This window comes from Chlorocebus sabaeus, chromosome 18 (genome assembly GCF_047675955.1).
Source record: "Chlorocebus sabaeus isolate Y175 chromosome 18, mChlSab1.0.hap1, whole genome shotgun sequence".
NCBI classification, from domain to species: domain Eukaryota; kingdom Metazoa; phylum Chordata; class Mammalia; order Primates; family Cercopithecidae; genus Chlorocebus; species Chlorocebus sabaeus.
In genome coordinates this window covers 56,370,043-56,393,036 of record NC_132921.1, presented here as the reverse complement: position 1 = coordinate 56,393,036, position 22,994 = coordinate 56,370,043, and the positions used below count along the sequence as shown (strand labels likewise).

The 22,994-nt window shown below is 45.3% G+C and overlaps 1 protein-coding gene across 1 annotated transcript in view; it reads right to left on the bottom strand.

The window, feature by feature from the left end:
- KCTD1 (potassium channel tetramerization domain containing 1) overlaps positions 1-19,975 on the bottom strand; it is a 95,650-nt gene extending 75,675 nt beyond the window's left edge. The window contains 2 exon segments of the mRNA XM_007974393.3: positions 17,831-18,157; positions 18,159-19,975. Coding sequence (XP_007972584.1) covers positions 17,831-18,157; positions 18,159-19,640 — 1,809 coding nt within the window. The 5' untranslated portion in view covers positions 19,641-19,975.
- Between the last annotated feature and the right edge of the window lie 3,019 nt (positions 19,976-22,994).

The window sequence follows — 22,994 nt, the reverse complement described above, 5'->3', positions numbered from 1 at the left end:
GATGAAATTCCAAATTTAGTCCTCCAGCCCACACCTTTGCCAAACCTGTGTATCTACCTGCTTATCCAACATTTCTACCTAGTCACACCATAAGCCCCTCAAGCCCAATGCTTCTAAAGCAGACTCATCACAGCCCCTTGTATTCCCCTGCAGTGGCCTCTGTTTCCACACGTAGCACCAGCATGTCAATATCTACTTCTGTTCACCCACTACCGCCATCCTAGTCCTCAGACACAATGACCTCTCCCCTTGCTCTGATCCCTCTGCAATCCATGGTCTGCATCTCCTCCTCCGCTCAAATCCCTTCCATGACTGCCCTGCCTATATATAAGATGAGGCTTGAAACCTTTAAATGGCCTTGGCACTTGCACTTTAGGGTCCCTGCTGAACTCTTCAGTTTTCTCTCTTACCACTTCCCTATCCTTTCTAGGTTACAAGCCTATGAACTTTCTTTTCTAGAATATTCTGGAATGTTTCATGTTCTTTCCTGTATCAGAGCCTTTGCTCATGTACATTTCTGTCTACCATGTCTCTTAGTCCAAAATCCTTCTCTTTGTTGCTCTCTCTGCACCCCCAGAAGTTAAAACAGAGTAAATCCCAAAGGAAAAGGAGAACCAAGAGAAACTAACCAGCTGACAAAAAGTACCAAGATAGAAAAACAGGTAAGTTCATCTCCATTTATTAACTGTACTTTGTCCTCTCAGGCCACATTCTTTAAATTTAAAATAAAATGCAACCCAAGGAGGTTGTGCCTAACAGAATACAAATTTCCAAATGATATTAAATAACTCTGAGAACACTGATTTTAATTTCTGCAGTTGTGAATGATCAAAAAGACAAATGGGATCCATGACCAAATCCCATAAAAATAAAAAGTAAAACAGGATTAGTGACAATAGTCACTGACATTTCCTAACAGAGGAATGCTATGTCCTAATAGGAACAGAATTAAACTAGGAAAGCGAGAAGAGGTGCTAAACATAAACAACATCAACAAAACCCCAAGGTGGATGGCTAGACCTACAGACAAGGATCCAGGCCTGTCTCTGGCCCTTCTCTTCTGTAGAAAGGGTGCTTACTTACAAATCAGAGTCTCCCAAGGCAATGGAAATGGAAGACTAAACAGATTCATGCCCTGGGTCAATATTTATTCCCTTAGGATTTCAAAGCAGTATGTCTAGAGTTTTTTTTACTCCTTTCCCTACACCCAAATTATAACATGGATCCCCTCAAGTTGGAGTTATTTCCCTAAGAACTTCTCAATTTTGCCCTGTCAACCCTCTACTTTGAGCAAATATATATTAGGTGATTCTGAACCTCTATAAAACAGTTTATCTTTGTTGTATTTCCAAAGATTTAGAGGTTGAGCCAGGGGAAGACAGAAGAGATATGAGGGTTAAGGGGAAAGGAAAAAAAGAAAGAAAAGAAGAGTAGGCTTGAGGTAAAAGGGAAAGGACATCCATATAGACCCAAAACACAGAAGAGGCTGAAAGTCCAGATTTGGTGACTTTGGGGCAAGTCCATCTTGGTCCTACCCCTCCCTCATGCACAGAGGGCACAACCTACCAAACCAGACCCACGCCTCACTAGGACAGCAGTATTACCACCACAACCACAGCTAATTTGGCTGGTGATTTATTTGGGGTGTATGTGATACCTACTATGTGCTAAGAAATCAACAGAGAACAAATTAAAATTGGAACATACGTGATAGAGCACTTGACCTAACCTTCAGGGCACTGTCTTAATCGTCTGACCCTGCAGAGAACAGCACAGTGCTAGGCACACAGTAGGTGTGTAAAACTATTTAAGGGATGATGTGGGGTTTTTTCTTCATGTGCTATTGGAAGAGCTTTTTATTTCTAACCTTCACAGCTAAGGAATTTGTTTTCATCTTTTCCAATAAGGGTAAAATACTTAGATTCTTTCTGTTCAAGGCAAAGAGGGCAAAGATTATCAAGTAACCTTAAAATGTTACTATAACATATTTTTATTCATTTCTATGAGTACTTTCAGTACTGAGTATGTACCAACCACTGTGGCAGGCATGGGGAATAGGGCAGTGAGAACACAGACCATGTCCCTGCCCTTGAGGAACAGACTTTATTTATTTAAAGAGTAGAAGGAATAAAAATCATGAAAATATTATTTCTCACTCTTAAAAACATATAACCATTACTTTTATGGAGGACTACTCTGATTATGGCAAATAAAAAATAAAATAGGGAGGCCAGGCGTGGTGGCTCACACCTGTAATCCTGGCACTTGGGAGGCTGAAGCAGGAGGATCCCTGGAACCCAGTAGTTTGAGACCAGCCTGGGCAACATAGGGAGACCATGTCTCTATTAAAATAAAATAACCCAAAATCAATTAGAAAATTTCAACCACAGGTTGAAATACTTTAAATCAAATACATACACATTACATTAAGTCAAATATTGTAAAAAAGAAGTATGTGTATATATCCTTAAAACATATAAATCCTAACCAAAAATGACAGCATCGTAAGGTATACCAAAGTATGTTCAACTTTAAAAAGCCTGACCCAGTATCAAAATTCGTATCAAGGGCAAATGGGAGCGATAAAAACAGAATTTCCCTCAGTGTACTTAAACTTTGATCTAATTTAGAAGTGTTTGATTTGCAGACAGTTTTTGCCAGGATAGAATCATAGGTTCTTAGCGTGGAAAGAGATTCTAAATATCACCTGACCAGGTATTCCTGGATCTTAACTGCCCTATTCAGAAGGGCTCTTCCTAAATTTGTTTGGTGAGGTCACCTCATTGACAGCAAGTAGGAGGATCAGGATACAGTTTAGCTGTGAACAGCAGCCTCCTGAGCTGATCTCATTCTCCAAAGCTAATCCCACGATTCGTTAGTATCACAAATATGGATGAAGCGTTTCACAAACAAGTGCTTACCTTTCTTAACAGTTTCTTTGGATTCCATCAATAATACCTTAGCTGCTTTCTTTCATAAGAATGAGGGAGAAAGGCCTGATTTCTTGACAGACCTATCTGGAGAGCGGCAGTTGGAAGGAAAGTGTGTATCCCAGAGAACAAAGATCTTAGCCCTTGAGCGATTCATTCAGATTTTGAGTGGTATACCGGGATGAGGACCGGCTGAATAAAGCAGGATGTAATCCCACCATAAAGGCTACACATAACCTAACAAGTGAGGAGAGGTGGCTTTGTCAAGAAGGAAAGAGATTCTGAGTCTTTGAGTCAGGACCAATTCCTTTTTTATTCTTTTTTTTTTTTTTTTTTTTCTTGAGACAGGGCCTTACTCTGTTGCCCAAGCTGGAATGCAGTGGCATGATCATAGCTCACTGCAGCCTTAAACTCCTGGGCTGAAGAGATCCTCCTGCCTCCGGAGCCGCTGGGACTACAGACATGCACTCCCACAACCGGCTAATTTTTAAATTTTTTGTAGAGATGGGGTGTCATTATGTTGCCCAGGCTGGTCTCAAACTCATGGCCTCAAGCAATCCTCTAGCCTCAGCTTCCCAAAGTGCTGGGGTTACAGGCGTGAGTCATGGCTCCCTGCTGATCACTTCCTGCCTCTAGGCCGGAATCTGCTACTCACCTTCTCTGGGCCTCTGTCTCCTCACCTGTGATGTCTACCCTACCTAACAACGGGCTGAGGTGGTCAGAGAAGGTTGGCTCTGGGTTTATGCAGTGCCTTACTGTGATTATGTTGGTATGAGTGGTCAGTGTGGCTGGCTTCTGTGGGGGTGTGACTCAACCAATGGGGAAAAAGATGACACATTAAGAAGAGGAATCCTGGGGACTAGAGTAGCTGCTCAGTTTCCATCTATATTAATCATGGTTTTATGAGTTTTCCTGTCTTTCCCACTTGACTGTCAAGTCCATGGGAAACAAGACCTTCAGTGCCTTGTTCTTTATTGTGTACTCAGTGATCAGCGAAGTTGGTGCTCAAATGTTTGTTGAGTGAATAGAACAAGTGAAAGACCTGGGATCCAGTCCTAGGTTTGCCATTGACCACCTCCTTCCTGGAGCAGGTCACTTAAGCTCTGTAGCCTGAGTTGCTATGAGGATCATACGGAATAGAGAACCTTGAGTATTTACATAACATGTGATACACAGATGTTAGTTACTGGGTTGACTGTGGGAACAGATTCTTCAGGAATGAGATATGTGGTAGCCCCCTTACCAAGCAATGCATTGAAGGCTAATAATCTAACTGCGATTCACGCTTTATGATGCAGATAATGTTTGCTGACTTTATTTCTAAACAAGCTAGTATAAACTAAACTATGACTAAAATGTGAATTATTTGATGGTTTTTGTCAACTGAGCAAGTATTTTATTTCAGTCAAGTAGGAAAAGGGGGCTAAGAGAATGACTTAATTTGTCTCAAATGAGCACTTTATTACAAAGAGTGCTACTGTTCTATGTAATATGTTGCCATAAAGTTTCATATTCTTTATTGTATTTCGATGAGATCTTTTCTAGCTAAGTGGCCATATGAATTTTTTTTCTTTGTTTCCTCTGTAGCCCAGGCTGTAGTGCAGTGGCACAATCTTGCCTCTCTGCAACTTCCACCTCCCAGGCTCAAGCAATCCTCCCACCGCAGCCTCCAAGTAGCTGGGACTACAGGCATGTGCCACCATGCTGGGCTAATGTTCATATTTTTTGTAGAGATGGGGTTTCACCATATTGCCCAGGCTGGTTTTGAACTCTTTGAGATCAAGTGATCTGCCTGCCTCAGCCTCCCAGAGTGCTGGGATTACAGGTGTGAGCCACCACTCCTGGCCTGTGAGAATATTTTAAAGCTATAATTTAAAAAAAAAAAAAAAAAAAGGCAAGCCATGGAATTTGCAATTTATCACCTGGTTGTATGTGTTAGATTTTAATAATAAAAGTATAAGAGTAGTCTAGCTCCATATTCTAGATGATGAAGATATTTCTTTATTGAAACACATTTGGAATATGGTTTACTGGTATCACAACATTCTAATGAAAATTATAAATAAAAAGTGACTGATCTCTGTAAGTACACTGCTTATAATTAGGAAAAATCAAATTGTATTTTTTATTACGAGATGGATAATCTTATTGAAACCTGAAGATTTCTATTGCCCACACTTGTAATTCATTTTAGTTTTTTATTTATAATCTACTTAAAAATAGACATAGAAAATAAAATCTATTTAGTGTTTGTTCAAAATTAATCCTTTAAATATTTTACATAAAGTATATTTAAACTTTTCTCTCTGTGGCATAAAGGAGAGAAAAAAAGTTTGTGTTTCATTTTATTTTTATATTTTAGTAAGTCACATAATACCTACACCTATAATTTAATATCCATCTTTCTCTAAGCTTTAGTTTCTCTTATTTGTCTCTTGATTATCATTATTTTATCCTTGCCAAAGATGTGAGTTCTCCAACTGGTTTCTTTGTACATCTCCACACTTCTGCCTGTGCTTATAAATATTTTGTAATTTTTTTGGACCCTTTGTCTTATCTTTCAAACAGACTACTGAAGATCATCTGTAAATTGTATATAATCTCTCTCATTTTCCTCTAACCTGTCAATAATCTCTACCCCATAGAATATAGATATATATTTTATACATATGTATTTTAAAGCTATCATTTATTCAGCACTTACTATGGGCTTTCAATACATGTGTATTTGTATTATTCCTATTAAGAAATGTAGTAACCTGCCTAAGATCATTCAGGTCAATGATTCATGTAACTTTAACTTGGTCCATCCCTTGGTAATTCTACCAGAACCCATAGAGAATATGAGTTTTGCTCCAAACTGATGTACCTCTTCCTTTATGACCAGAGGTTCTTTAACCACTTACTTCTCCTATACTTTTTTCTACTGTCATTTCTTCATTGTCCTTTTTACTCTCATATCACCGAAGTGTTCTTTATCTCTTGTGTTATCTGTTGTCACCAGCAAAAGACCTATGTGTCTGTGATTTCCACTTCTGAAGGATGTTCTTGTGGTAAGAAGTCAGGTGACTCCAAGACAGCAGAATCTTTTCACTCACCTGTTCTGGCTGGGCAAGAGCTCCCTGCCAAGGGCATCATGGAGGGAAAAGCCTTGGACTGCAGGGGGCTGTCATCCTTTGCCAAGAGGTAAACCCTTCCCCCATAAAGTACCTCGGTATTACCAAACATTTTCTATTTGTCAGGCACTTTATAGTCATTGTTATTGGTTCTTTTTACTAGCTATAACTGCACAGAACTGCATTCCTTTTCTCTTTTAATTCAGTGCTCTGAATGAAGTGGCAAAGGCTGAGGGCCTTGGGGAGCAAGTCTTCAACTGCCAAACAGTCAGTGAACAGATAAAGAACCACAGAAACACAGGACTGGTCCCAGTGAGCGTCAGACCCCCAGCAAGGAGCCAGTCTGCACTGACCCACTGCAGAAATGGCTCCAGGGGGCTCGACTTTGTATTTTTAAAAAAGTCCCCAACTCAACCTAAGACTGTAGCTTTCTGCCACTGATGTCTCGGGTGTATACCGACATTTGGAAGACTGGGCTGTTCATTTCACCTGAACCCATCATGTTCCCCTTTCTTTTCCTGAGGCTCCAAAAACACAAAAATCACACTAGGATTCACTCCATTTTCAAAAGACACATCCATCAATACACTTGTGATTTGGTGTCCTTTTTATCTTCTCTTTAATACCTAACTGGACCGTATTTATAACTTTATCTACAAGGTACAGCTTTAAAAGTACCACTGTAGAAGTGGCCTGGAGTTGGAACCAGAACTTGAACTTTGTTTCTCGGTAGGTAGGTGAATGCAAAGGTCAGTTTTCCTCACCTGTAGAATGGGCCTGCTGAAAGTTCCTATCTTTTCTCTTCAGCTTGCTAATATTCTGTGCATAGATTCACAGGACTTATCACACAGTCAGCGTTTATTCATTTGGTTACTTATTTGCCTCCCCCATGAGACTAAGTGATTCCTCCAAAAAAAAAAAAAAAAGATTTTTTTTCTGTGTCCCCTCAGTCTGTCTAGCCCAATACCTGACACTAGGAACTGCCCTACAAAGTCCCTGGAATGAAATCACATACAGGAAAGCCCTTTGCCAACTGTGAGGCACTATCTACAAGCACCTTAGTGGTTACTCAGAGTGTGGCCCCACAGACCTGAGAGGTGAAGGAAACCACGCTGGGCTCCAAAGCCATACATTTAGTGAGTGGGAGTTGTAATTAACATGTGAACTGACAGGGTACCAGTTCTGGATTTTGTGGGATTATTGTACATACGCTCAATCTTAAAATATGTGGCTTCACAACAGGGTGAATATTCAGAGTGGCTCATATGTGGTGGAATGTGGCAGCTCACTTGGAATGGGGACACCTAAAATACAAGTGTACTAAGGCTTACCAGAGAAGCCTGCAGTGTTACAGCAAAGAAAAGGCTTAAATTTTTTGACAAGATAATATTTTATTTTTTCCTGGGTTTCCACATTCCCCGTACATGCACTTCAGGTTTAACTGCTTAGTCTTTCAGTTCGGCTTAGGCCAGTTTTGGTCCCATTTCTGAGATACTAATACACACCCCTTGCTCTCCACGGCTGACCTGGGAACACTCACCAATCAGATAAGACTGGATCTCCAGCCAGTCCTTTGGACTTGCCCTAGATATTCCACTGTAGTTTCTCCAGTGTCTTCTCTTAAATATTTCTAAGTTATTCTTTACCTCCAAATTCCTACCTTGCACACAGTAAGTGCTCAATAAATGCTTTCATAAATGAATTTGCTTTTCAGAGTTTTTCTGAATAGCATTCTCTTTCACTTTGCCTTTCTCTCCTTAGATCTTGGCTCACATCCCAAGAGGTGGTTCTAAAAACCCCTCAAGGGAGGAGTTACAGGATGACATGGGATTCTATGACTCCATGATCCTTTTCATAAATTAAAAAAAAAAAAAAAACACGAGACACATTCCTGGAACATTACCACCTCCACCACCTCCATAAAGTGATCCTGAAAAAACAGTAAAATCCAGCATTGTGAACACCCTACCATTAATTATAAAAGACGAACATGTGAAAGAACTCTGGGGTGAGCGGAAAAGAAGCTAGCATAATCAGCTTTCTAATGTTCTTGTTATACTTTTATTTAGGTCTGTGTGTTTCTACAGCAACATGTTTCTAAATTGCTACCTCAATCCACTGAAAAATAAACATTCAGCAAGTCTCTTTTTTTCTGGAGTAAAAAGCAACAACAACAATATTTGTTCAAGATGTAAGAAAATATCTAAAATCTATTTAGATATAGTTTTGTCAGAAAGAATATCACAAAATAGAAGCCAATATTCCATATAAACTGGCTTAATACAATATGTTATTCTATAAAACCCAAAAACCTATTCCATAAGGACTATGCTGGCTGAATACTGTAAGTACTTGAAGGGCAAACTAAATCAGAGGTAATAAATCCCTGCACTGTCACACCAAAAACAAGTTACAAAAGATCATTAACTGGTCAGCAATAATGTATCAAAATACCAACCAATTATCTTAATTCTATAGTCTATTTCAACCGTATATTAGTACACCTCAACTTTAAGTGACATTTCTATTGATTTACATAGTATCCAAGACAGAAGTCAAGTATTAGAAAATTATAGTGCATTTTTGCATTAGGGAAACGTAAACATCATAGCATAAGCTCTAGCCAAATATAGACCCTACTTCTAGAATACTGAAATTAAGAAATTTATGGAGATTATAGCTATAATGACCTTCATAATATTTTAAGAATCCCAGTATAATGACCATTCCCTTCATCTCAAGCCATTCCAAATAAAATTTAATCTCTTTTGAAAAACTGTTGATTTCACTCTGTTCATTGTTGTCTCATTTCATTTGTCAATGTGCTGTAGCCTGGGCAGCAGTTATGCCCATCAGTGGGCTCCCCAAGTCCTAGTGTTAATTTTTTAGCACTAGAAAATTTCCGGTCTGGCATGGTGGCTGACGCCTGTAATCCCAGCACTGTGGGAGGCTGAGGCAGGTGGATCACCTGAGATTAGGAGTTTGAGATCGGCCTGGCCAACATGGTGAAACCCCGTCTCTACTAAAAATACAAAAATTAGCCAGGCATGGTGGCACACGTCTGTAATCCCAGCTACTCAGGTGGCTGAGGCAGGAAAATCACTTGAACCCAGGAGGCGGAGGCTGCAGTGAGCTGAGATCGCACCATTGCACTCCAGTCCGGGAAACAAGAGCAAAGCTCTGTCTCAAAAAAAGAAAAGAAAAGAAAAGAAAATTTCTAAGCCTCTGTAAAGAGCAACAGGAAGGGTCTGCAGAACTAAGTTAGAAGAAGGTGTGGAGTTAAATCCCACGTGGGCCACAGAACATACAAATCTTAAGGAAAAGTAGAGGAGAGAAAACAGGCTTTGAGGTAAAGCATCCACACGGATGGGCTTTTTTAGGTTAATTGTGAGAGGGAAGAGGGCCCAGGTAGGCCAGAGTGCCAGAGCCTGCACTGAGATCTCGTATCTCCCAGAAGACCTGCAAAAGTGCCACTGGCCACAGTCTATGGACACCGCAAAAGAAGAAACGGCAGAGGGGCTCCCTGCACAGCACCTGGACAAGCTACTTCCAAGGGCCAAACTGAAGGCTGGTAAAGATCTGCATTTGTTCAAATGTAAAGCATTCTGCACTAAGATAACAAACTGATAGCAAATATTCATATAGTGCTCATGTTTGAAGCACTTTTCAAGCAGTATCTCATTTAACACCCACTCTCCTGTGAGATCAATGTTATCATCATCCCCGTTTGACTGAGGAGGAAACTGAGGCACCCAGCGGTCTGGGCAGAGCTGAGATTTGCTTCAGGGGATGTGGCTCTGGAGTCTGTTCTTAACGTGGCTCTGGAGTCTGTTCTTAACCACTACGTGATATAGTTTCTCAAATGAGGTTGCTCCAAATCCCAGACTCAGCAAAGGCTGGGGGCCCCACACAGCAAAACGGAAGCATGCCACACACTGGAAATATCATTTTGTGTGTCTCTGCCTACTTATGTCATTGCTTTGTAATGCTGTCTTTTAACACGTTCTCTCTTCTTCAGTTGTTCCAGAAAGCATCACAGGTAATAATGTGATTTCATGTTCTATCATCTTCTCTTTATTGGATTCTTTTATTTGAACAGTTGATAAGAACTCTGGAATCGACAGGCCATGGGTTTGAAAGCACAGACTGTGGAATCTGACAGGCTGGGTTCAAATCCCAGCATAGTTACTTGCCAGTTGTTAGGGCTTAAACAACTGAATCAGCATCTATGACCCTTAGCTTGCTTCCTCCTTTACAAAATGAAAATAATAACCGTAATTCCTGGAAGGGCTGCATGAGGATTAAATGAGAGACCACATCAGCCAGTGCTCAAGATGTTCAGAGCACATGCACTGCCTAGGAGTCTTTTCAAGTGCAGGGGCTGATTCAGGGGCACAGAGTGGCGGGATTTTTGCATTTCCCACAAGCTCCCAAGTGACGCAGATGCTGCTGGTTGGCGGACTACTTTCAAGTTTTCAGTATGTCTTCATTATTATTAACGTTAATCGTTATATTCTACTCCACAGCTACAGAACCAGTTAGAGATTGTGACAGTTTACATCAGAACTCTCCAACGAATGAATCAAGTTTGTCTCAGCAGACTGCAGTACAACGAGATGGGAGCCCCGTGCCTTATGCCGCTACAGTGCTCCCCACATTCACTCCTGCCTGGATCTGGTCTAACAGTCCACTCGCTGACCCGTAACAGCCAGGAATGTGGAAATAATTCACGTTTCTAAGTTCCTTAAAACTGCATGTCAAAAGCCATAGCAACTTGAAATATCAGAATTAATCCACAGGCACAAGAAACTTATCCTCAACACTTATTTCTCAGATTATGATGAAAATGAAGGATTTTTTTCAAATATCAAATTTGCATATACGTGTATATATGAAGATATTATCTATGAACATTTTGTCTAAATAGAGGGTGAAGCAGAGAAATACACAAATAGGAAATTCTATTTTAAAGCTATAGAAAGTGTACTTAACTAGTTTGGTCCCTGGCACATGGTAAAAGGGCCCAAATAGGAACCGGTGCTATAAATAATTGCTTCCGTTTTCTTCTTGTGTTAAGACAGAAAGGATGGGGATTGAATGGGGAGATACTAGGCTGAACTGGGTTAAACCGGACTAGGGACAAGAAGTAAAACTAGAAATTCATGATCACAAGCTCCCAAACTAGTCCTGACATTTTAATTTGCAACTGAATTACTCACAAAGGAAGCAACATCTGTCTCTGTCATTCCTTAGCATTCCTTTCTGAACTCCTCCTCTTCTCGCCTAGAGGCCTACCACCTAATGCTGTCTTAAATCTGCCAGCCTCTTCGGGCAGCACGTTTTACCCGCCTTCCTCCCAGACTGGATCAAAACCTTCCAGGTTCACTGCCAGTTGGGGGAAAGCGGTACACTTGACTCTTGAATGACAGGGGTTTGAACTGTGCGGCTTCACTTACATGCGGATGTTTTTCAATGAAAGTCACACCAAGTGTGCCTGCCTGTCCTGCTTCCCTTTCTACCTCCTCTGCCTCCTCTGCCTCTGCCACCCCTCAGACAGCAAGATCAACCCCTTCTCTTTCCCCACTCAACCTGAAGACAAGGAGACCTTTATGATGATCCACTTCCACTCAATGAATAGTAAATATATTTTCTCTATCTTATGATTTTCTTGATAACATTTTCTTTTCTCTAGCTTGCTTTATTGTAAGAATACAGATGATACATAAAACATACAAAATATATGTTAATCAACTGTTTATGGTATTGGCAAGGCTTCTGGTCAACAGCAAGCTATTACTTAAGTTTTGGGGAAGTCAAAAATTAGTTATAAGCAGCGTTTTGACTGTAGGGGGTTGGCTGGCGTCCCTAAGCCCTGAGTTGAGTTGTTCAATGGTCAACTGTAATTCAGGGTGTGAACGAGTCCAGATACTCCCAGGAAAGATTTGGATTATGAAGAGGATTTTCAAGTGGCATTGCCTCTTCCCAGTGGAGATGGTGTTGCAGGGTTGGAGGTGCAGAATGGGCTGGTGGAGTGGGGATCATTAAGAAGCCTGAGTCCATCCTCAGCCCTCTCCCTCCAGGTCTCTCCAATTCCCTCAGCTCTCCCGGGTTACATAAATGAACTCATCACTAGAGGCCTGCACCATCTTCCCTCTGCCCTGCAGCCCACAGGATTAAAAACAACCAAGGTCCCTGCCTGGAGAAAGAGAAGCTGAATCACACACCTTAGGATCGAGAGGGTCTTCAGAGAAAGGAAATTCTCATTGGGGTTGAAAATGTGAAAAGCTAGCCCAAAGCAAACTGTGTACGTGCAAGAGTTGCCTAAAAGCACATGTGATTAAAAACTCCAAAGAAAACACAGACACTTTTGACTAACGATACCGTAAGATAGCTCCTACCTCCGTTATTTTTGAAAATTCTGTTACCCAAGACTTGGGCAAAATGTATCATATCCACCCCCAACCAAAAAAAAAAAAGCCCTGTCTGTCATGAATGAAAGTTTGCTGTCATATGTAAGTGGATCTTTTTTAGGAAGAAAGAAAAGGCTCTGTCAGGTTGCTATATACTATAAGCTAAAAGGTAAGAAGTCTGACTGTAAAGAAAGTGTTGAAAGGAATTTGGAGAATCACTGAAAACCCAGAACACGCCTCATTAGGTTCAGCTTCCTGTAGTGCTAGTGTGGGCACAGCAGGGTCTGTTGTCCAGTTTACGGTCATGGGCATTAGATAACACAACCTCATATTCAGATTGAATCTCTACCCATACCCTTTGCCGTAGTGTATTTCAAAGGACTGAAAAGATCATTTATTTCCGGGCCATCTAGAAGCTCATGCTGTTATAAAGACTCAAAACCATTCACCACCCATGTTCTCTTGGAAGAGAAGAGTAGGCAAAGGAAAAGTTTTTAAAAAATCTGAAAATCCAAAAGAACTTTATAGAGCCCAAAACTTTAAGAGTTCACCTGTTTCCCCTCTGATGATCATGTAGCAAGCAGAGAATTATTTCAGCTTTAAGGGTACAAGTCCACTAATTGCCCAGCCTCTGTGAATCCCTCTTGAGGGCAAGGACTGAATCCTGCTCCTCTTTGCAGCACTTAGCAAGCAGAAAGATGCTCAGTTAACAGTGGATGAATTGAATTCAGCATCTTAGAGCACTAAAAATGTTAATTAAAGAAGTGTGCCTGTGCAATGTTTCAAATCCTAAAGCACGTTTTCGTTCATGTTAGTTTATCAAGGTCAATCCATATCCCCCTTTTTTGAACAAATTAATTCATACTACCTTATCCCTTATATAAATTGTCCAAAGAAATCTTTAAAAAGGCAACTTGACTATTGGTACAATGCAATGAATGACAGTTAAGTCAAGAGAAGTAAAATCGGTTCTACAAATGAAAGTTCTAACACATGACAGACCTACAGATGACTAGTTTACATTTACGTTCCTAAGATTTTAAAGACACATACTACACCGGAACTCCTGTATCGATTCTGCTTTCGAAATGGCAGGTAAAACACCAAAAGGTGTCTTGAAACTCAAGTTTTATTGGATAACTGAAGTAGCGCTTTGACTGGCCTGGACCCACTTGGGTGAAAATTTCATCCAAGTGGTCTCACATGTAATTAGTGGTTCCCGGAAAAGAAAGGCTTCTTCCTGCTTGAAAACTACTTAGTAATGACAAGAGGGTGGTCTTTCGGTGACATTTGCTTGGGGAGCCAGATTTTAAAATCAGGATGACACAAAGATTTAAGTTTTAGATGAATGGGGTCTACTTTCTCCCTTGGCAGCAAGTATTTCTTTTTTTATTTCATGGGTCAGCTTGAGTACAGAGTGAACTGACATCAGATATGAGTTTATATCAATTTAAAATAATACTCCTGAATACTGGTTGCGACATTAATACATGAGTGCATGAAAGAGAATATAAAGGTTCAGATTTCTTTCCCAAAATGACTGCTGCAAAACACTGAGTGCATCACCTTTTAACTGTCTTTATTTTGATCTCGTTTAAACAGGTAAAGAAGCCAAAATTTTGCCAATCAGACTACTTGCCAGGGGGAAAACGATTAATTTATAGATTCCTGTTACAAAAGCCAAAATAGTAGGTGCTCAGTAACTACTTCCTGAATGAAGAAAGTTATATACTTATGTACAAGACATTTAGTTTCTCCACCAACTTGAACTTTTCATAAAGGAAAGCAAACATTCTTGCAGCAGAAAAAGGAACGTAGCCACAAACTAGTATTAAAAATCAGAAAAGCACCCACTCTTTAAAAGGCAGTTAATCTTAATAGTCCCAAATAACCATGGCAAGAAGTCTTGTTACAATTGCTATACTCCTTTCGTGTTTATAAAAATTTGATTCCATCTATAAGAAATAAAGAACATCCCTCCCTCTTAGTCTTCAAATTCAAACTAGGACTTTAGCAGTTATTTCAATTAATACATAAAACGCATGCCTTTTTCTATTAAGTAGATACATTAAATATTCCTTCTTCCTTGCCCCTACAGCACCTGAGTCGATTCCCTGAGCTGTCAGCCTCTGGCTTCTCCTCAAAGGTAAGTTAATGAACAACTAACTGTGTCAGCCTGCTTGCAGCCTGCTGCAGTTCCCACCCCGCAAACTATAAGGACCAACGGCCCACAGTGAAGACAATAAAACACAAACAGGAGATGTGCACCAGCCCCCACAATCTTTCCACTAATAGATGTCCTCTCTACAGAATTCCTTAAAAGTATTTCTGGAAATAATCTAGGTTAGGGTCAAGCAAGTGCAACTAAAGACACCTTTGCCACAGTTTGCAAATGCTTCACACTTTTGTTTGGCACAGGAGAGAGACATGTCTACAGAAACTGTAGTGACAAAACTATGACATTCAGAATCTAAACTTTATTAGTATTTTTTCCTCTGAGAATGATAAAGAACACAATTTTTAATCTCTATCATCCCTCTAACCTGAAGTACTGTTCTTGGAGGTAGGAAAAATGCTCTATTTTTATGCAAAGGGGATAGTTATAAGGATGGAAGACACAGTGGTAAGCAGTTTAAAATGGACTACATGACCTCCACCTGGGAGCTTGCAAACCGTACCAATAACTGAATCATTTTAGATCACAATAGCTATTTGGGGGACAAGGGAACTAAAACTACCCTTTACTTTTAACACAACCATTCAAGAGAATTAAAGAGTGGACCAGTTAAAGCGACCATCACAACCATCGCCATAATTCCTCACTCACCCCAAAAGCCAGATACTTCACGTGAGCAATCACACATTCCATAATCTTTGTTAATCCTTGAATGCATTCATTATTCAACCAGTCCCATCTATAATATACTTAATAACACCCTCACAAAGTAAAAAGAGCAAATGCATTTAAAGAAACTGGCTCTTCATCTTTTGAGAAACTTGCAACATTAGTAGAAAATCAAAACATCAGTGTGTGACCTCTCTGTTACCAAGAAGTCTCTAAGACGGTCAACAGTGGAATTCCATATGACACTACTTGATGAAGTCCAGACAGTATTAGGCTAGAGAGCCTATGTTTATGATTAAGTAATAATGACTGAAGCTGGAGCTGCACCGGGCATTTCCTGGGGGTTAATGACCAGCCAGAACAGTTGATAACCCAAAGCAATGCCACAGGCCAGCAACCTCTGCCAGGCATTAAGCCCCAGGAAATGCACTGAACCTCAACCCTTACAGTGATTTTAATACATAAAGAAGGAAAAAGTTTGCTATAACTTTCTACTGAGCAATACTTCGATTGCTCAGACTTCGTAAGTGAAAAGCTGACTATTAAATATGTGCAAACTGAACAACTTTTTGTAGTGTTTTAACTAACAGGGACTTGGAGCTAAGATCTTGTTTGAGAGCCATAATAATCATATAAGCCACATATGGACACTCAAATCTATATTTAACTTAGGAGTTACCTGACAATAATGCAAGAATAATAAAAGCATCAGTATACAGTCTTTTTGGAGCTGATTTATTTTACTCAGGTAAATAAAAGATAACGACTGAAAGATTGCATTCCTTAGAACAAAACCAAACCAATGAAACAAAACCCTCTTATCTTTTGTGGTTCTTTACGTCACAATTCTATAGTACACTGGTGTCAAGAAACCAGCAGACAGATGCCAGCAGAAAAACTGTTTCATTGTTATCCCAAGGCCATGTATGCCTTAATAAACTTTCTTAGGCTTTTAACTCTTAATTAATCAGGTGCTATTCTAAACTAGGGCATTTCAAGGGTGTTTACTGTATCAGAAGAACGTGAACATTTATTTTTTCTTTCAAAGAAAAAGCAAACCCTAAATTCTCCTCCCCATTCTTAAAACTCTCTAACACAACCTGTCAGAAATGGACTACACACCCGAAGTACAGAAGACACATAGCCTACAGGTCTTGTGTATTTTAGAGAACTCTGGTGTTTATATTACCACTCACAGCCCCTTTCTCAGTTGGCCTTGAGGCTTGCCCATTAGCTGGTAAACGTTTGAAAGGGTCAGTTTGTCCAGAACTGGAATTTCCACTTTGGAAAAAGCACAGAGGTACCTGCCATATGTTCCTGGAGGGCCTGCACTATACCCTCAGACTTGCAAAATTCCTACTTCTGCTTGATGGCAGGCAGGTGAAAGTTGTAAAACCTCCAGTGGCTACACCTGCCTGCAGAATAGAGCACAGTGTCCGAAGACCCTGGTTCCTGACTCCTACAGAGTGTCCAAAAAATGAATATAACTTTACTAATACTCACGAAAATACTACCCTGGGGAAAATAAGGGAAGAAGCAACTAACACTAGAGGCTCCAATCTCGACCCAGAATTTGGCACTGCTTAGACTTAAATAATGTTAGGGGTGAAATAATTTCTTCCTCTTTGATGAGGACAGTGAAGCCAAGAGAAATGAAGTGATTTGTTCATGCTGACTCAGCTGCTGGGTTAGCACTCTTGCTCTCATTACCCACTTCATAGGTATTATCTGCCCTCTAGATGGTGAGCTCCATGGGGCTAGGGGGAGACAGCAATGTTTCAGTGCCCACAGTGCTGGGCACCACAGGTCCATACTCTAATTTGTAGCCTGACTGAAACTGCAGATACCACGTTCCCACCTGAATAATAACTCTAACAAGAGACTTTAGTTTATGAAAACTGCACCCCACACGGCCACTTTACATTCAGCTACATGTTACAGTATAAACTGGCACTCAACTGCCTGGCTCTCCACTCTCAGGCTCTCCACTCTCCACCCCTTTTCTTAAAAAAAAAAAAAAAAAAAAAAAAGGAAACAAAAAAGCTACAGGAAGTGGGATTGGCACGTTTTCTTTTCAATAATTTATAACTGTTTTTCTACCTTCCAAAGTCATGGCGAATATGTAATAGAGTCTTTTAAGGGACACTTGATTCAAATATGTCTTAAGCAACTGCTTCCTTTACATTTACAGCGTTCTCGCACTCTTTGCCTTATAAAACTCAACACATTCAATGAAGAGCGGCTGCAAGAGTGAGCTAATCCTTTTGTTCAGCCAACTTTGAAGTTTTTCGCCTTACTGCACAGAAGTGATTTGTTAGGTAGCATGCCCTCTCTCACATTTTTTAAGGTTAGGTGTAAAGTTTCCCAAAAAGCACCAAGAGAGTTAACTTCTAAGGGGGAAACCAAATCCGATTCAGTACACTGCCTACTTTTTAAAACGTCCCCCCTGCCCAGAGCTGCATTAGCACAAAAGTTAGTCCCGAAGTGGTACCAAAGAAACATTTCATGCATAGAGTTTGGTTTGGTTACCTGGGTGGGGGAAACAATAGCAGGTGAAACTACTGTGGGAGAATTGGTGCTTCTGTGCCCATTGGCTTCTGGAAGAAGAGGCAGGGGGTCGTGTTTCACGGAAACCACCACCACCGCATCCACAGGCTCCGAGGGGCGGATACAAAGTCTTTTGGGGGAAGAGGGGCCGCAGATTTCCCCCGACCCGAACACCGACTCGTACAGGGCGCGCTTGGGCGCAGCCTCGGATTTCACTTCGGGCCCGACCTGGCTGTCTTTGGGGAGGATGTAAGTGTTCCCCAGCGAGGGCGGCTGGGGGCGGTGGTGGTGGGAGGGATGGGTGGGGGGGGTGGTGGGAGTGGTGCCGTGCCGCCCCGTTCAGAGCCTCGGCGTAGCAGCCCTGCGGGGCGGGCGAGCCCAGCTTGGTGCCAATGCCCGCGATGCTGTTGAGCGTGGCGATGGAGACGGCGCCGATGCAGTGGTTGGTGTAGGTCTTGGAGAGCTTAGCCGCCTTGGACAGCATCTGCATCCTAGTGCCTAGCAAGTTCTTGCCGATGGCTTTGTTCTCGTACCAGGTCACATCGCCCTCGCTGCAGTGGTCCCGGGGCCGCTGGAAGAACGCCTTACAGAGAGGGTTGCGTTTCGACAGGTACTTGACGAAGCTGGCGTAGGGGCAGAACTCGGTGCCCGTCTCATACATGCGGGGCAAGTTCTCCTCGTCGCTGCTCTCGGCGCGCTTCTTGCTCCACGACGACGAGCGCGACTTGTGGTAGGGCCCGAGGGACTTGAAGTAGACGAACTTGCGACCGTCCTCGTCCATGGCCAGCCCAAAAGAGTCCTCCTCCAACTCACGCTGGTTCTCGCGGCCGCGGGTACAGAAGTACATGCACGTCTCGAACCAGACCTTGTTGAGCAGCCCGAAGGGCGTGTTGGTGCTGAAGACGCTGGAGGTGTACAGCTTGCGCAGGTCGGCGCGCGTGATAGCTTGCTTCTGCACCACCGGCCCGGCGCCCTGCTCCTCGAGCTTGCGGATGACCGCGGCCAGCGTCAGGTTGGCGCTGCGCAGCTCGGGATCCTTGGTGAGGTCGAGCGTGCGGCAGTACGGGGGCTCATTGAGGTAGCGGTTGAGGGAGCTGCGGATGCTGATGAGCGACGACTTGCTGTAGAGCTGGCCGCTCTTGGAGCGGGCCTCGGCATAGAAGGAGCGCAGCACGCGGCACAGCGCCCCCTTGTCCATGGTCTCGAAGTCCGGGCTCTGCGCCTTCTCGCTCAGGTACTCCCGGAAGATGCGCACGGCGTAGCGGGTGGCCAGCCGGGTGTTCTCGCTCAGCCGGGCCCGCTCGGGGCGCTGCAGCACGTCGGGGTCCAGCTCGGCGCCGTCCCCGGGCGGCCCGCCGCGGGCCCGGGGCGCCAGCAGTCGCGGCGGCGCCTCGGGCTCCAGCGCTGCGCTCTGGTCCATATTGATCATATGGACCGGCTCGGGCTCCAGCTCCTCCCCGGCCGAGTCCTCGGGCTCCAGGGGCTCGTCCCAGTCCAGCCCCATCTCCTCCTCTTCCTCCTCCTCCTCGTCCTCCTCCAGCCCCCCACCTCCGTCCTCCTCCTCCTCCTCGTCCCCCGTTATCTGCACCTCCTGGATCTCGTCCTCCTCCTCCTCTTCCTCCTCCTCCTCGCCCGCGCTGCAGTAGTGCGGACGGCCGTGGCGGCGGCCGCGGCCCCCCGCGCCGCGCTCGCCCTCGCCCCGCTCCCCATTGTTCTCGGCGGCGGCGGCGGCGGCGCTGGCGCTGCCGCCCGCGCTGGTGTTACAGTCCCCGCTGCCAGGCATTCTCGCCATATTGCCGTCTCTCTGCCAGTCCTCGGGCAGGGCGCATGCGCTATATTGGACCGCAGCGCTGAGAGCTTTTGTGTTTAATGACCTTCAGCTACCGGGAGGCAAAGCCGGGCTCTTAAAGGAGCCGCGCTCCAATTGTCATTCCCGAGCGCAGCTCCGGAGGGGCAGCGGCGCGCAGGGGATGGAGGGGAGGGGGGAGGGGGGGACAAGTTAGACGGGAGAGAGAGGGTAAAGGACGGAGGCTGACCAGACCTTCTTCCTCCCCCACCCGGCTCCCACTTCTAAGAAAACTTTGAAGGAAAAAAAAGGAAAGGGAGGGAGAGCTGTCGGTGGGGGCGAAACACTCCCAACTTACCCTCTGGCGGAGAATTGCGCGGGCCCGGGCAGGAGAGAGGGAGGGCCGGCGGGAGGGCGGGATGGTCTCGTTTCTCTAAGTAATGCCCGAGGAGCAGTGCCCCTTCCACTGCCCCCTCATTGCCCCCCGGAGCCGGGGGGTCGGGGCGGCGGCTGCGCCGGGCGGGCCACGGGTGCTGCCGCGGGAAACCAGTGTCTGGGGCCGCCTGGAGCGGAGCGGAGCAGGCAGGTTAATGAGCAGGGTGGAGGAGGCACGGCGAGGCCCCGCACCCTCTCGGCGCCCGCGGCCAGGGCGCAGCGGGCGAGGCTTGGGAGCGGGATGGGGCTGGCGGCGGCGGCGGCTCCCCCACCTACTTGCTGGCGGCGAGGCGCGGGGGCCTGGGGCCAGCCGCGCGGCTCCCAACTCCCTTTCCGACTCTTGCAAAGGAGCGAAACACGCCCCACGTCAGCCTCATCCCTTTCGACTTTTCCAACAGCCACATTTAAGCTGTCATTAAAGACCTGGGGCGCTCCCCGTAGGTCTGGGGCAAGTCCGCGCCGGTCCAGCCAGCCCCGGGAAGGAGCGAGCGAGAGAAGACTGGGAGGGGCCGGTGGGAGGGGAGACGAGGGAAGAGGCGCTGGGGACCCCAGGGGCCCCAGGGACCCTTCCGCACCCGCCCAGGGGCGCCGCCCTCCCTGCCCCCGGGCAAAGTGACACAACTCCCTCGGGCGAGGCGCTCCACCGGGCTGGAGCTAAAGTCTCCCTAAGGCCCGTCGGGCAGGCGGAAAAAGCGAACTTGGGTCTCGGCCGACCCTGCTACCGCCACAATTCGGCAATTCAGAGCCGGAGCGCACTCTCACTCAAAGTTTGCCAACCGCCATTCGTTCGCCCTCCGGGCTGCGCTGCCTCAGGCGCGCGGGGGCGGGCACCTCGGAAACTGGAAAAGCAGCCAAAGAGCTCGCCGGGTCCCGCTTTCCCATAGGAGACACTGCCCCACTTCCAGCCAAACGCCCGCCCCCGGCGCGCCCAGGCTCCGGGCGCGTCCTTGCGTCGCCGCCTCCCGCTCTCCCGGCCCAGGGGCAGCGTCCCAGAGTCGCCCGGGACCTCGGCTGTTCTCTTTGGAGGCACAGTCCAGGCCACCTTCGGAGCTCGCGCTGCATCCTAACTTTCACCTCCTCCCGCAGCCCGTGTGTCCCCTGGTGTGCGGGCCGGTTTCGAGTCCCTGGGGTGAGGGGACTCGAGGGAGTCAGGTCCCCAGCAGCGCGGCCCGGTGCCAGGCCATCCTCCTGGGAGACAGCCTCGCCTGCTCCTCGGGTGCCCTCGAATTTGCCTCCAAGTCCAAATTCTCGGCAGTTAGGCTGTGAGAATCTTGTCAACTGCCTGTTCCCCCCTTCCCTGGCCCTCCTGTCTTGCTCTCAAGGGATACATTTTACGCATCAATTGAAACTCATCCATCAATTTGTATTTTTTTTTTTTTAAGAAAGAATGAAAGACCAGGTCTCAGGGCCGCGTGGGCTTCTGTGTGGGAGTTGACGATGTCTTTTTCTGCAGCGAACGCTGCTGGTCATCCGCGTGGCTCCCCGGCCCTGGACGCCACCCGAGCTTTGGGGAAACCGCGCCAGGTGTGAAACAAGTTAGAGCAAGTCCCTGCCTCGCGGGCCGCCTCCGGCTCCTTAGGGAAACACACACACACACACACACACACACACACACACACACACACCCACACTCTCATCCGCCTTGCTCTCCGCGGAGAACCGTCCGGGAATCGACCCCGAGGTGTGGTCCGAGAGGTGGCCCGCTTTGTTCACAATGCACTGCCCTCCCCACCCGCCCTGGACACGTGCAGAAAGGCGTGTTCGTTTCTCCGAGGCTGCGGTGAGAAGCTAAGTTAGTTGCACACTCGGACCCGCACATAGTGAGCTGGCACACACTAGTCATACACGGCTACTTCCAGAGGGCTGGCCCTTTGTCCTGGGATGCTCCCAGGTTTTCGGGCCGCGGTGCTCAGAACTCAGGTGGGTGCCCGGCAAGTTACCTACCAGGGGCTGGTCCCCCGCGGCCCTTGCCATAAGCGCAGGGACCCGGGGGCCGCGCTGGCTCCGGGCTGTGCTCGTGGCTTGGTCGGGGACCCAGGCCCACGCTCTAGCCTGGGAGCGGAGCCCCCCCCAAGGTCTCCCCACCTCTGCGGGCGGCGGGGTCCACCCCCGCTCCCACCAGCTCCCCTCCCTACTGGGCGAGCTGCTTTGAATTGCTCGCAGTTTGCCGGAGGCGGTGTGCTGGGTTGGACGCTCCGGGAAACAAAGCAACCCAAAACAGCTCCCAGTTGACGTCAACTTATTTCCAGAAAAGAAAATAGTTTTGTGCTCCCAGGACAAAATACCCTCCAGGGCAGGTCTCTACTGGCAAAAGTCAGAGGAAAGAAAACCCCAAGCGCAAATAACTTTTTAACGGACTTGGAAAAGCAGCAGTTTTGGGTGCTGCTTGGACAGTTTGCAAACAACGGGCAGGACCCGCGCTTAAATTCGATATGAAAAACGCACCTTGGAAAGTATGCCTTGGCCTGATTACCGGGCAACTGTGGATCTGCTTCGTTGCACCAGCTCCGGAAAGGCTACCAAAATGATCTGCCCGTAGGATACGTCATTAAATACTGGAAAAGAAGACGTCTTTGGGCTACTATCTGTAGGAGTGATGGGAAGAACACCCAGAAACACAGATATGAACCCTGCTTCCCCTTGACCAAAAAAAAAAAGAAAGAAAGAAAAAAAAAAGTTGCTTAATTTTTAAAACCCAATAACACAAAATTACAGTGCAGTTCATAAAGTAGTTCAATTCCAAGTTTAATAAATGATCCCTTAAAAACATCCTGTGGTTCCATACAACTCAATTCCAAAATGAAAGAATCAAAAAAGCTTTCTTCTTATTATTTCTGTAGAGGCAATATTGGTTGTCGTTCTGCCTATCAGCCAGCATTCGATTCCTCTACTTGACCTCTGCATATCATGAAGTCCATTGACTAC